Source organism: Protobothrops mucrosquamatus, unplaced genomic scaffold (assembly GCF_001527695.2).
Source record: "Protobothrops mucrosquamatus isolate PMUCROS unplaced genomic scaffold, P.Mucros_1.0 scaffold_102, whole genome shotgun sequence".
Classification (NCBI taxonomy): Eukaryota; Metazoa; Chordata; class Lepidosauria; order Squamata; family Viperidae; genus Protobothrops; species Protobothrops mucrosquamatus.
Genome location: NW_015386178.1, coordinates 274,254 through 288,382, shown reverse-complemented (window position 1 = coordinate 288,382; position 14,129 = coordinate 274,254). Strand labels below are relative to the sequence as shown.

General features: G+C 37.5%; 1 protein-coding gene across 1 annotated transcript in view; it reads right to left on the bottom strand.

The window, feature by feature from the left end:
* RABGEF1 (RAB guanine nucleotide exchange factor 1) overlaps positions 1 to 14,129 on the bottom strand; it is a 36,107-nt gene that overhangs the window by 13,430 nt on the left and 8,548 nt on the right. The window contains exons 2-3 of the mRNA XM_015815561.1: positions 12,887 to 13,075; positions 10,866 to 11,032 (exon numbers count right to left, since the gene is read on the bottom strand). Of these exons, the coding sequence (XP_015671047.1) occupies positions 10,866 to 11,032; positions 12,887 to 13,065 (346 nt within the window). The 5' untranslated portion in view covers positions 13,066 to 13,075. The remainder of the gene's footprint in view (positions 1 to 10,865; positions 11,033 to 12,886; positions 13,076 to 14,129) is intronic.

Sequence of the window (14,129 nt, the reverse complement as noted above, 5' to 3'; positions counted from 1 at the left end):
AATAATAATAATAATAATAATAATAATAATAATAATAATAATAATAATAATAATAATAATAATAATAATAATAATAATAATAATAATAATAATAATAATAATAATAATAATAATAATAATAAAAAAGTTGGACGGGACCTTGGAGGTCTTCTAGTCCAACCCCCTGCTCAGACAGGAAACCCTGTAACATTTCAGATAAATGGCTGTCATTAATTGTTCTCTATCTGTCACAAAATTTCTCCTTAGTTCTAGGTTGCTTCTCTCTTTGATTAGTTTCCATCCATTGCTTCTTGTCCTGCTTTCAGGTGCTTTGGAGAATAGCTTGACTCCCTCTTCTCTGGGGCAACCCCTGATATATTGAACACTGCTATCATGTCACCCCTCATCCTTCTCTTCATTAAACTAGAGTGACATAACCAATTCCAGCAACCGGTCCATATATGTTTCAGACTCCAGTCCCCTAATCATCTTTGTTGCTCTTCTCTGTACTCTTTTTAGAGTTTCAACATCTTTTTTTACATCGTAGTGACCAAAACTGGATGCAGTATTCCAAGTGTGGCCTTACCAAGGCATAGTAAAGTGCTATTAACACTTCACCTGATCTTGATTCTATCCCTCTGTTAATGCAGCCCAGCACTGTGTTGGCTTTTTTGGCAGCTTCAGCACACTGCTGGCTCATATTTAAGTGATTGTCCACTAGGACTCTGAGATCCCTCTCACAGTTACTACTTTTAAGCAAGGTGCCCCCTATACTATACCTGTGCATTTGGTTTTTCTTGCCTAAATGTAGAACCTTACTTTTTTCACCATTGAATTTCATTTCATCAATGATATTGAATGTCTAACTCTAATGTTTTTTAAAAATATTTGCTTTCTATAATACTCTGTGACATTGTTCAGCATAAATTTACAATATATTCTTTTTGTCCTTTACGGCAATATTTTATATACATATAAAATTTACGTTTAAAATTTTTCATTGCCTATTTTCATCGAGGTTGAATCAATTATCATATTTTTCACCACAGAAATATCATTTCATATAGTACAAATTCAAATAATACAATCATTTCCTGTGATTCATTAATTGCACTAATGGAGATGTACCTGTAAGGGAAAATAGCAGGTGTATAAAAAGGAAGAAATAAGAAACCCAATGGGTTTTTTATTATTCTCTGGGATGTTTTCTTTTCTACTTTTTGTTATTTTAATTCTTCCTATATATGCTCTGCACATCTATTTTTCCTTTCATTAACATGACACTGACACACATTAACAATACAATGGAGATTTTGATATTAAATAATCAGCAAGGCAAAAACCTTTATTATATAACAAATCCTTTCATGCACATCACAGTTTTTTTTCAATGTTATATTCAACTTTAGATGAAAAAGCAAATAATTGAACAATAGTTAAGTCCAACAATTTCACTGTTAGCTGCTCTCTTAAAAACTCTTTATAATGGAGATAATTACAGCAAGAAAAAGTGTAATTACATACACAGTTAGGGTCCACCCCAATTTTATTTATTTCGACTTGCAGGATCGAATCTGGGTCAGTCACCAGGACCAGAGGTTTTAGTCTTCCAAGCTTTTGGACTCGTGCTGGAGCCCATCCTCAGGAAACTCCTCTTTACATTCCGGTTGAGAGAAGTTCCCCGCAGATGGGGCCTCCAGCACAAGTCCAAAAGCTCAGAAGACTAAAACCTCTAGTCCTGGTGACCGACCCAGAATGGACCCTGCAACATTATCCTGGGACACATATATTTGGACTTTTTTTAATCCCACTTTTATTAATTATACTCAAGGTGGCGAACTTACTCCTTCTTCTTCCCATTTTTCCCCATAACAACAACCCTGTCAGAGGGATTGTGCTGGTCCAAATAAATCCAACCAGCATTCATACTGAAGCTCACAAGAATATAGTAGATTAAAGACCCAGCAAGAATTACCTGGTGAAGGACGGAACATAGCATTTAATTTTTTTAATTAATTTAAAATAAGAATAAATTCAGTGGCACAGGAAGCCTGAAAAGGAGGTGTTAACAGGCACCATATTGCCCATTCCCCAATTTAGTATATGTCAAGGGAATATCATGGCAAGCAGCAAATGAGTCTATATTAGCCAAACTATTCAATGAATGATGCATCCACTGGAAATACTGAAGATGAGTCTTTGACATGACAGGTAATAAAAGGGGCAGTGAAATGCAAGAATGTCAATTTTGTTGACTATAAAATATCTAGCAAGGTCTATGGATCTAATTTATATTCAGTACACTAATGTATTTGAATACATCCCTATCCTAGGTTAAAATGCATAGTATTTGGAGCCCATCCAAAAAGAAACAAAACACAAGACTAAAAAGGTTGTTTCATCTAAACAGCAGCACCCACCTTTCAGTTGGCTAACCAGAGCTATTCAGAATGAAGCACACAAGATGCAAATGTAGCAGGATGAAGGAAAAGAAGCAGGAGACAAAAAAAATAAAACACAAAGAATTTTAATCAGCACCTCACAAATGCAAGCCAAACACTAATGCATCTAACATAGAGAACCAATGATTAATGTGAGGACGACAAAGAAAGAAGAATGCTGAAAACATTTATTATGAAAACATGGCAGCTTACTTCACATTTTTCAGCAGGTGGGAATTTATAGGGTTGCTGACAAGTGTCTGGACGCAGAGAAGTCTGATACTGTCATAAGCTGCCATGATTCAGCAGCATACAAATTGAAGAAACAAAGAATACTTGGTTTTCATGATCCATGTGTTCACAAATGATTTGTTACGTGCATATGCAAAAGTTTAAATTCTTTTTAAAATTTCAAGAAATGCAATCATTCACGTGGTCATTATGATGGCAGGTTACTATACTCTTGGGTTGATCCTATGTGCTAGCCAAAAAATCAAAGCTATAACTGAGGCTTATGCGAGTATTTCAATCACACTTTTACTGTATTTTCCTTTCCTTGCTTTAATTAATTTAACTATAACAAGAGGTACTTTCTACTGATACAACACAATACACATCTTCTATTGATGACTTGGAACAATCTAATTGGCTTGCTTCCAAACACTCAAGGAACCCCAAGACTATAACTCCTAGCCAGTATGAAGTAATGCTGCAGACAGACTCAAGGCTGGGTCCAAAGATCCCAGATCTTATACAAGATTTGATTAAGCAACTGCAAGAGTTAAGTGGCTTTTAGCTAAGCTGCATATTTTATGTAAGGGATGGCAATGGCAGCCTTGTACTCAATATCTATCTATCTACAGTATTTTGGCAGACTACATGTCCACACTCTTAGGCTTATATAATTCTTTTTATATTTCCATTTCAAAAGAAGAAACAGATTCCAAAACAAAGCTTGCATTGCTAAACAGAAAAAGGAAAACTATGCTGTTTTCCAGTATTTCCTAGGACAATTATTAATTCCACATGCCTAAAATTGTTCTGGAAGAGCAAAAACCCCAAATGTACAAAAACAAAAAGGTCACAGTCATGAAAAATGTCCAGCAGAGCCACTATAAATGGCTTTTTAAACACCACTGGTTTTCAATTCCTGCCGGGAAAAACTAATCACGACATTTGCGGGGTACATGATCCAGTTCTGCAACTATGACCACTGCAAACTATGGTCAAAGTGTGCTACACCAGCACAGGGTGCAATAAAATGAAAAATGACTTGAAAACGCACAGAGGACATCAGCAACCTATTACACTTGATATCAAATTGAAGCCTGTGGATACACAGGTAGGATATCTCTAACTGCCAGATAACAAACAGTGAGATGACTGTCTTTTTATAAGCATGGTTGAAAGACAGACCTCTGTTCTGATCAACAGGGAAAACGGATCCAGCAACAAAAATGTTATAGTTATATTAATGACATACATCAACTATTTTCCAACAAGGAAAATATTATAAAAGGCAAATAATAAATTAATGGTACATGTTACTAGTCTGTTGCATTACTTAGAATGGCAAGTCCTTGGTCAGAGGCTACATATTATTCATTAGAAGATGCTTGAGGATACACAAGGGAGATATATGGCTTTCGTGCCCCACTGATTCTATAATCCCATGCAATGTAGCTGGCTGTTTTGGAAAACAGGCCATTATATGAGATACAGCTTGACATATACTATGCAAAGCCAGGTAAATGTAATGTATGCAATAATACATGTTTAAATACTAATGATTTAGCCTGATGCACCAGCTATTTTGGTTGTTTTTTAAGCCTAATTCAAGGTGCTTACAAAACCTAATACATTACTTATATATAATCTGCCCTCTGCTCTTTTATCTTCGTTGGCTAACAAGATATGTGTCATCCTTTTAAGTGACTTGCTCCACTGCATCATGACAACAACAATAGGGTCTAAGATAGCAGGCATGTCAGTCTGATGAAGTTATTGGCTACTACTCATCTGCTTTTATTTATTAGATTTATATTTATATTTTATATAATTATTAGATTCTTGTATGAGTCATATATATATAGGACATCCCCCCCCCTCAAGTTCTCCCTACTCCAACAATCCCTGTGAGATAGTTCACTTAGGACAGGGGTTCCCAACCAGGAGTGCTTGCACCCCCTGAGGGTACGAGACAATAGTCTAGGGGGTGCGAAAACTTGGCTTTTCAAAATTATAGTGTATATACATAATTTGTTGCCGTTATTTCAAACTTTTGCAAGGGATGTAAGAATATATCAGAAGTGTTCTAGGGGTGCGGGGTATAGAAAAGGTTAGGAACCTCTGACTTAGGAGAAGCAATGAGTTTCCATGGGTCTCCCAGGTCCTAACCTAACTTTTTAAGCATCACATCTGCTAACTGAAGCTTTCTCATCCCTAGAAACTGAACAACATGTATATTGACAAAATGAATTGCCTTTAGAAGACAAATATAGAAGGTTAAAGTATTCACATCTTTCATGTTAGTTTCTGAACCATCCAAATTTCTGCATTATAATTATGCTATCTTCTTCACAGATAAGTGACCGGGACCTGTTGCTGAAATTGGGTATGTCTAGTTTAATGAAGAGAAGGACTAGGAGTGACATGATAGCAGTGTTTCAATATCTCAGGGGTTGCCACCAAGAAGAGGAACTCAAGCTATTCTCCAAAGCACCTGAAGGCAGGACAAGAAGGAATGGATGGAAACTAATCAAAGAGAGAAGCAACCTAGAACTAAGAAGAAATTTCCTGACAGTGGAACAACCTGCCTCCAGTGTGAACACTCCAACACTGGAAGTTTTTAAGAAGAGACTGAACAGTCATTTGTCTGAAATGGTATAGGGTTTCCTGCCTGAGCAGGGGGTTGGACTAGAAGGCCTCCAAGGTCCATTCCAACTATTATTATTATTATTATTATTATTATTATTATTATTATTATTATTATTATTATTATTATTATTATTATTATTATTATTATTATTACTATTACTATTACTATTACTATTATTCCTCCTCCTCCCAGAAAAAGTCAGATTTTTCAGTACTATCAAATATTTAGGTATTCTTCTTCAGCACTATTTTGTAAAACTCTTGGGCATTTTTATTTAATTCAGTAATTTCTAATAATGCTAGAATACATTTCCTCTTCACAATCTCCATTTAATATATCCTGGCTATTGGAGATACTATATATCTGGAAGACCGCAGTTTGGGGAAGGTTGCATTAAGTTTGTGAGGGGGCAACTAAGCCTTTGAAAAGATCAACTGTTCTGAGCTCTACTTCTTGTGACTTCATGGACACACCCAAACAGTTCTCTCAGCACTATTATGGAAGTGGGTTGCAAGTGCTTTCTTTAAGGCCACCTTTTGACTTCCCACAGTTCTGGTATTTCCCAATAGTCAATATTTGCAGATTAAGATGGCCTTCAGTAGCCTCTGACCCTAGACAAGATCAGCCAAATGCTCCTAACTGCACGTCAGAGTAGCCAATATTATTATTTTTAAGATGCAAAATACTCTTTGCAGTCTCCACTGTCTTCTTTAACTGCATTTTTTAAAAAGGATGTGACAAATCAGCTACACAGGATATTTAAAATGTTATTACTTACTTGGTGTTTCACATTTATAATGTTCGAGAAAATGAACTTCCATATTATGCTGTGCTCCTGATGCTAACAGGTAATTGGGCAAGCTACTTGAGATCTCTGGAAGTTATAGTTGAAAAAGGCTGAGTGAAAAAGTAAACACTAAAAGTATTTGGGTTTTATTTTTTATTATAGCATTAGATGTGGGAGGTGGAAAGATTGGTACCTCCAGCACCTTCTGGCTGAATTGATATTTAAAAAAAGAAAAACTGACTACATACAGAATAAATTGTTATGACAGAACTCAGAAAAAAAAATATTATATCTTTCATCAAAACTATCTGGCTTAAAAAATATATACAGCAGCCAGTCTGAACAGTCTATAAAAAAAAACACTTGGCAGAAAGCTGAAGGAAGCCATAAATAATAAGCCCAAATGAATGAAAATAAGGGAAAACACCATGGCATGCATCTGAAACTATTTCTGTTAAAACTGGATCTCACTGTACTCATTTTGAAAGACAGTGCAGTAACAAGAATTCCAACAAAAGTGGGTTTTTTAAAAAAAAAAAATCGTAATTTTTTTTTTACTATACAAACAGCCTCTTTTTTTTTTAAGAGTACACATCTAGTTTTGGATGGAAAAATATGCTGGAATTGTGTGGATAATCTCTAGTGAAATCTTAGAAGCAAGAAGAGTAATCAACTAAACTTCTTGTAATCAGAGAAGATAGAATCTTCCAAAAGCTAGCAAAAATAAATTTGTTTCTATGTGATCTCTAGGCATTTATTTTATGTCACTTAAATGATTAATCAAAACAAAAAATAGAGCATGTATGAATTACCTGCCAAGATGAGGAAACACTTATTCAACTTCACAAAGATTCTCTTTTGTTGCATCAAAAAAAGCAATCCCAGCCCCTCCAGCAGTTAAACTCATTTATTTCTCAAAATACATGTGACTAATTTCTGTTTTTCCACTGTTATGGCCTGAGCAACATTTTGATCTAATTGTTTTCATCTCAAGAAAGTGCCTTACAATTTGCTTTTTCAAAAAATTATTTTATTAATCAAATTTATATAGTTAAAATTAAAATATTTAGATTCTAAATTATCAAGACTTCATCCATTTTTAGCTTTGCTTAAATATTGATATAAGGGTTCCTTTATAACTTAACCAAGCAAGTATTTAAGTAGAATTCACAGTATTTTCTGCTGAAGGGAAAAAAATAGGTTTAGGTTCCATATTTATTTATTTATTTTTTAAAAAACCCACCCTTCTATTGTCTGTACTTCTCTGTAGCATACCTATTTAGGTTTAGAAGATAAGGTAAGTTACTCCCGGTATAATTCTAGCTTGGATTCTGCAAAGCCACTAAAACAAGCACATGCATGGATTGACCCTCTGTGCTGTATTACCTTCAGCAGGAGAAGCAAGCTCCCAAGACGGAGTAAACATCTCCTTCAAATGCCTTAGAAGATTATCAGCACTGACTTCTTCCTCAGGCTGTTCAGGCTTAAAACTGGATTCCTGAATGGCTGGAGCAAATGCAAAACAGCAAGCAGGACAGCCACAGGCAATAGGGGAAATAAAGAAGGGAGGCAACTGATCTATGGTTCCTGATCTGATCTACAGAAAGAAATGACAGTGTAATAGCTTGGACATCTGGTGGTCAAGCACTTTGAAAGTGATGACTGAAGAAGGGAAAACATATTTCAAAACATGTAATAAGCGCAGAATGAAAAACAGGCAGTTTTGGGGAAACATGCAACAAGCTCTAAGGTAGATTTAATATCCCAAAATGCACATGCACATGAAAGATGTTAGCAGCTAAGATTAACACACACAAAAAAAAGCAGAAAGGAGGTGTTAAAGTGCTGACAGTGAAATGACAAGATTTTAATCACGGCCACTGAGCAGATAGGCCAATGTCTTAAGAATAATTTTCTATTCTTCCTTGTATGCCTATCTGAACACCCCACCTTCAAAACACTTCTCTGGGCTCACTTCTGTTGCTGGATTTATAGTAAGCTGGCACTTTAGCCTTTCCAGCTGTAGTTCCAAAAGTGTTTTGTTTTGTTTTTTCTTCCCAAAAGCAACTGGGCTTTGTTCTTGTTTTTCTGAAAATGTTTCATTTCTCATCCAAGAAGTTTCTTCAGTTCTTGGATAAAGTGAAATATTTAAAAAAAAAAACACCAAGAAACACTAGTTGCCTTTTGGAAAAAGCACCCTTGGGACTGCCATGAGCTGGATGATTGAGAATTCCCATAGACATTTTTCAGCTGTAGTAGACAGAATTTGAAATAGTTTTCCAAAATGCATGTTTAAGTCCACCACGTCTTATTTCAATCAGCAGCAGTTTTATTCCAGAAGCTGTTGTCTGGATGGTGTTGTAAAATTAAATTTTAACTGCTCCTGAATTTAATTGATAGTTGCATTTTGCCAATTTATTGTTCCTTAAACTGTTGATTTTTGTAAAAAATATATGACAAATGGTTATAAAATTAAGTAAAAAGTACTTAAATACAAATCAAATTTGACAAATGTTTAAGCAGTCCTATAAAAAACTTAATATGTGACTTTCATATGCTATTCATTTGTGCTGATTTTAATAAGAAAAGGGATACAATTACCTGCTTTCATCAGATCACAAGAAACTTTCATTCACATAGGCCCCTTAAAATTACTGCACAGCTGTTGTTTTTCTGTGTTTCAGAACTACCTTAATATTTGTGCATGCTAATATCTGCTTTGTTCAAATCTTTGAGTTTCTTCATATCAAGCCCTGCTCAAGCAGTTTTGTAAGGACAACAAACAAATGTAATAAAATCAGCCTCTTAAATCTTCCTTTTTTCCTTAATTTTTTTTCCTTAGGTTGACATTGAGTATCTACTGAAAGATTTGATAAGAACCCTTTCTTACTTAATCTAGAGCCCTGAACTTTAAGCATTCATTTTTATTATTCACACGACAAAACATGACACTGAATTATGGCTTAAGATCTGTGACTTGCTTGCTTCCAACAATTTATTGCTCAACATGTTTTTATCAGTGATTTATCACTTTGAAGGTAGCTCTCTATCTGAAAGTCTTAGACCTATGATTGGTTATCCTAATGACCCTTGGAATGAGAAATCCCTCAGAATTTCAAAGTAACTGTTAAAAATGTTTATTCAAATGTAGGACATGAGATCATGAGAATTTCAAAGCATCTAAACCAGCCAGCTCTTTCACAACTGAATAACTATAAGGGACACCTTTAACCACAGTATTGACTACTGATATTCCTCAATATTACCAAAACTAAGAGATTGCAGTTCATTCATATATGTCTAGTTTAACGAAGAGAAGGATGAGGGGGGACATGATAGCAGTGTTCCAATATCTCAGGGGCTGCCACAAAGAAGAGGGAATCAAGCTATTCTCCAAGGCGCCTGAAGGCAGGACGAGAAGCAACGGATGGAAACTGATCAAGGAGAGAAGCAACCTAGAACTAAGGAGAAACTTCCTGACAGTTAGAACCAGTGGAACAACCTGCCTCCAGAAGCGGTGAATGCTCCAACACTGGAAGTTTTTAAGAAGAGACTGGACAGCCATTTGTCCGAAATGGTATAGGGTTTCCTGCCTGAGCAGGAGGTTGGACTCGATGACCTCCAAGGTCCCTTCCAACTTTATTATTATTATTATTATTATTATTATTATTATTATTATTATTATTATTATCTCCCAATATACAGGTAGTCCTCGACTTACAATCAGTTGTTTAACAACTGTTCAAAGTTATGACAGCACTGACATATGACCAGTTCTCACATTTATGAGTGCTGTAGTGTCCCGGGGTCAGGTGATCACCATTTACAAACTTCCAAGGAGGTTTCAGACAACCAAAGTCAAGGGGGGAAGCCAGATTCTTAACGATTACAACAAGACGACCACAAAACCAGGCACAACTCATTTAACCACTGCATCCCTTTTCAACAGAAGTTCCACTCCCAACTGTAGTTGTAAGTCAAGAACTGCCTGTAAGCCTCTCCAGAAGCCTCTCAGGTTTACCAGTGATGTATTTTCAGAAGACACACTATTGCTGAACCTCAGAGTTCATGGCTTTCTAGAGTTTAGAATGTGGTTTTCTCCACAGCATAAAACAATTCTTCTGGCCAGTTTTTGGCTCTTAATATTTTAATCAGCTGTACTACTATTTTAACAATCAAGAAAGTATATGTGAAAGCTTTCAATGCTGAAGTAAGATACTCTAGAACAGTGGTTCTCAACCCTTTTAATGCCGCAACCCCCAACCGGTCGTAAGTCGAGGACTAAACCGGTCGTAAGTCGAGGACTACCCAACCAGTCGTAAGTCGAGGACTTTCCCTGTCCGGGAGCGCCGCACATGCGTGGTTCCACCCCCTGCGCCGGCTGAGGCGTAGCTGGCAAGCGACAGAGACGGAGCAGGCCGACCACCAGCTGGCCCAGCCCAAGGGAGGTAAGGCACCCGCCGGAAAAGGGAAAAAAAAATGGTAGACAGCCTTCCTTGGCGACCCCCGTGAAATGGTCGATCGACCCCAAATGGGGTCGCGACCCATAGGTTGAGAACCGCTGCTCTAGAACCTTCTACTACTATGAAACTTCTACTTTCTAGATAACAGTAGAAGATTCCAAAGGCAATGACTTAGATGGCAGAATGCCCAAAGCAGATGCTCACTAGAAATGGAGAAGATCAATGAAACAGTACTTCAGTACCTTCCAAGCAACCTCTTCCATAATAATAATAATAATAAGCAAACAATTCTCTTTCATTTCTTCTGTCCACCTTACCCTTCTTAGTTCCAGGACGCGAAGATGCTCCAAAGAATTTCTTCACCGTTGCCACCTTCCGCAGTTTCTCACTTGTTTTTTTTTCCTCAAATTTTGTGAAAGTAAGTGACTGAGCCCCATGAGTGTGCTGAGTATTAGCATAGGCCTCTTCTTCCTCACGCTGTAGTCTATCATTGAGAAAAATAATAAGCAATCTCAGTTCCTTTAAAAAGTATTGCCAAACGACTAGCAACATCCACATATTCTGCTGCTAGATCCAGGCAAACTATTTCCACTTCAAAATGCCTCATTTCATGTTCAAAGCAATTATTTCACACACTTGAAACAAGCTATTTCAACCATTCAGAAAGTTATTAAAGTCGGAATCAGCCTCAAAATAATTGTTTCAAGCTCGATACATTTTCAGAATCACTGAATTAATTCCGATTGCACAAAGCTACCAGCTAGAGGTGGTCCACATGGAAAATAGCCACAAGCAAGCTGGACTCCAGAGCTTTGACTACATTGTGCAGACCAATGAAGTGCCAAAATAGGAACTACTAAACCATGATAGTCTGTGGGTCAGTATTCTTTTCCTGATGGTCTTCAGGAAAATGATGAATGCTACATCAATGAGAAATATCATCGCAGTCCACTTGGTAGGTTAACATTCTTGTTTGCACTATTGTTTACTAATGTACATATTCACTGGTCTTTGTTGCTAAATTTCTACTGGTGCTAAGTGACTTATGGAAGACCAGAAACATAGGTTTAAAGAGACTGGAAACACAAAGCACCAACCAATATGTCAGTGCTACCCACATGGGTAAGCCAAACATCTCCATATCCAAATGCATCCGTAAAGAGCAGAATCTTTATAACCAAGGTAGAGGAGGACCAAATGTCCAGGAAGATGTTCTATAAAAAGAGGCCATCATTGCCAAGGCTTGCCCCCAAGTCCTTTTATGTGGCATTCCCTCAAAAAGAAACCTTCAGCAAGTTCCTTCTTTCTGATTTCACTGGGTAAACAGATTCAATCCAGAGAAGGTAGTCTAATTGGTATTTGGTCCCTGAATCATGAATACACTAGCTTTAAAAGTGACAATCGGCATACTGAACTGCCACCAAAAGCTAATCAGCAACCAATGCAGCTCCCAAAATAACAGTATTACAAGGGCAAAATTCAATGTGCCCCAAACCCAAAACTACAAAGGCAGTTTTACTCTGTACGAGTATTAGCCAGAACCTCTTGAAGATTGGGAGAAAACCCATTCATGTAACACCTAGAGAGAACAATTTCAGTATCATAGCACTCTCCTCTGGTAAATATAAGACTCGGGTATTTTTCCTTTTGGTAGAAAAGAATGTTTTACCAACCCTCCCGTTAAGAAAAATAATTACACAAAACTTGAATATAGCCCACCCAACTGCAGCATGGCCCATAGTACACCATTCAGTGCTCACTCTAGCTTTCTCCAGAAAGATGTACTCTTATGACCAAGAACAGGCCTGCACAACTCAGAGGGGAAAGGCCCACATTGATAAAATAGGTTTTTGCACAACTCACAGAAAAAGCTGCAAAAGACTACTTGTCACACCAAACAGCTGTTTGAGAGTAGTGGAATGGTGATAACACTGGAGCTAGTGGTGGCACTTGGAGGCATTTGAGGCGCTTGGCAGTACATTGAAGAATTTAATGTATTTTTTAAATACTGGCGGGTCACTCAAGGCTGCTTATTTTGCAGGCCTGATCTAGAGACTTCCTGTCTGCTATATCATCTTGAGTAGGATATACATGAAATGTACTTGAAATTTAATTTTAAGTTTAAAAAAAATATCTGCATCAAAGATGAAAGCTATTGTCTGTAACCAGCTTAATTTCATACCGCTTCCGGACAGTGAATATGCACTCTGCTGAGACTAAAAGTTGCACCTTAAGACCCAAACAATATTTCATGTAATTTAGCTGATGGTGGAGTGTATCATTCTTGTTCACAGAAAAAAATAACCTAGAGCCCATCATTTCCTCAGGGTAGTCTTACCTCTCAGCAAGCTCCCAGTCTTCCTGGATTTGCTTCTGCCTGGCTTTTTGGTACTCTTCTCTCCAGCACTTGGAGCAGTAGCCCTGCCAAGCTACGTTACCATAGTAACCGCATCCTTTCTTGCAAAGCAGTTCTGACTGATCAACATGGATCCCTCGGCGTTCTGACTTCACACTCATTTTGTTTCTGCTACAAAGAGGAAAGAGAGCAATTTAGGCATTCTTGCACAACTCACAGAAAAAGCAGGCTATTTTGTTTTACAGGTAGTCCTCGACTTACAACAGTTCATTTAGTGACTGTTGAAAATTACAAAGGCACTGAAAAATGACCATTTATGACCATTTATCACACTTACAACCATTGCAGCATCCCCGTGGTCACAAGATCAAAGTTTAGGCGTGTGGCAACTGACTCACATTTATGACAGTTGCAGTGTCCCGGAGTCATGTGATCTCCTTTTGCAATGTTCTGACACGCAAAGTCAATGAGGAAGCCAAATTCACTTAACAACTATGTTACTAACTTAACTGCAGTGATTCACTTAACAACTGTGGCAAGAAAGATCGTAAAATGGGGCAAAATTCATTTAACAACTGTCTCACTTAGCAACAGAAATTTTGGGCTCAACTGTGGTCGTAAGTTGAGAACTACCTGCATTTATTAAATTTCATCTCACAAAAGAGCAATTCTGGGAGGCTCTCATTCTATCAAGATGTAATATTCTACTATTTGCCAAACCTTTGATAACCTTAGATAAAAATGAAAACTAAGTGGGCTATGCAGTTCTAGAGTACTAATCCATACAGGTAGTCCTCAACTTACCACTAAACTGAGTCCCAGATTTCCACTGCTAAGCAAAGCAATTGTTAAGTGAGTTTTCTCCCCTTTTACAACCTTTATCACAGTTGTTAAGTGAATCACTGCAACTGTTAAGTAAATCATGCGGTTGTTAAGTGAATCTGATTCTCCCCATTCACTTTGCTTGTCAGAAGCCAGCTGGGAAGGTTACAAATGGTAATCACATGACGCTGAGACAGTGCAACTGTTGACGGCCGTGGCCAGGGGGGCGTTTTACCGGGTACGCCTGGTTCACCAGTTGCGGCCTTTTCTGGACCGGGACGCCTTGCGCACAGTCACCCATGCTCTTGTCACCTCCCGCCTGGACTACTGTAATGCTCTCTACATGGGGCTCCCCTTGAGGAGCATTCGGAGGCTCCAGTTAGTCCAGAATGCAGCCGCGCGG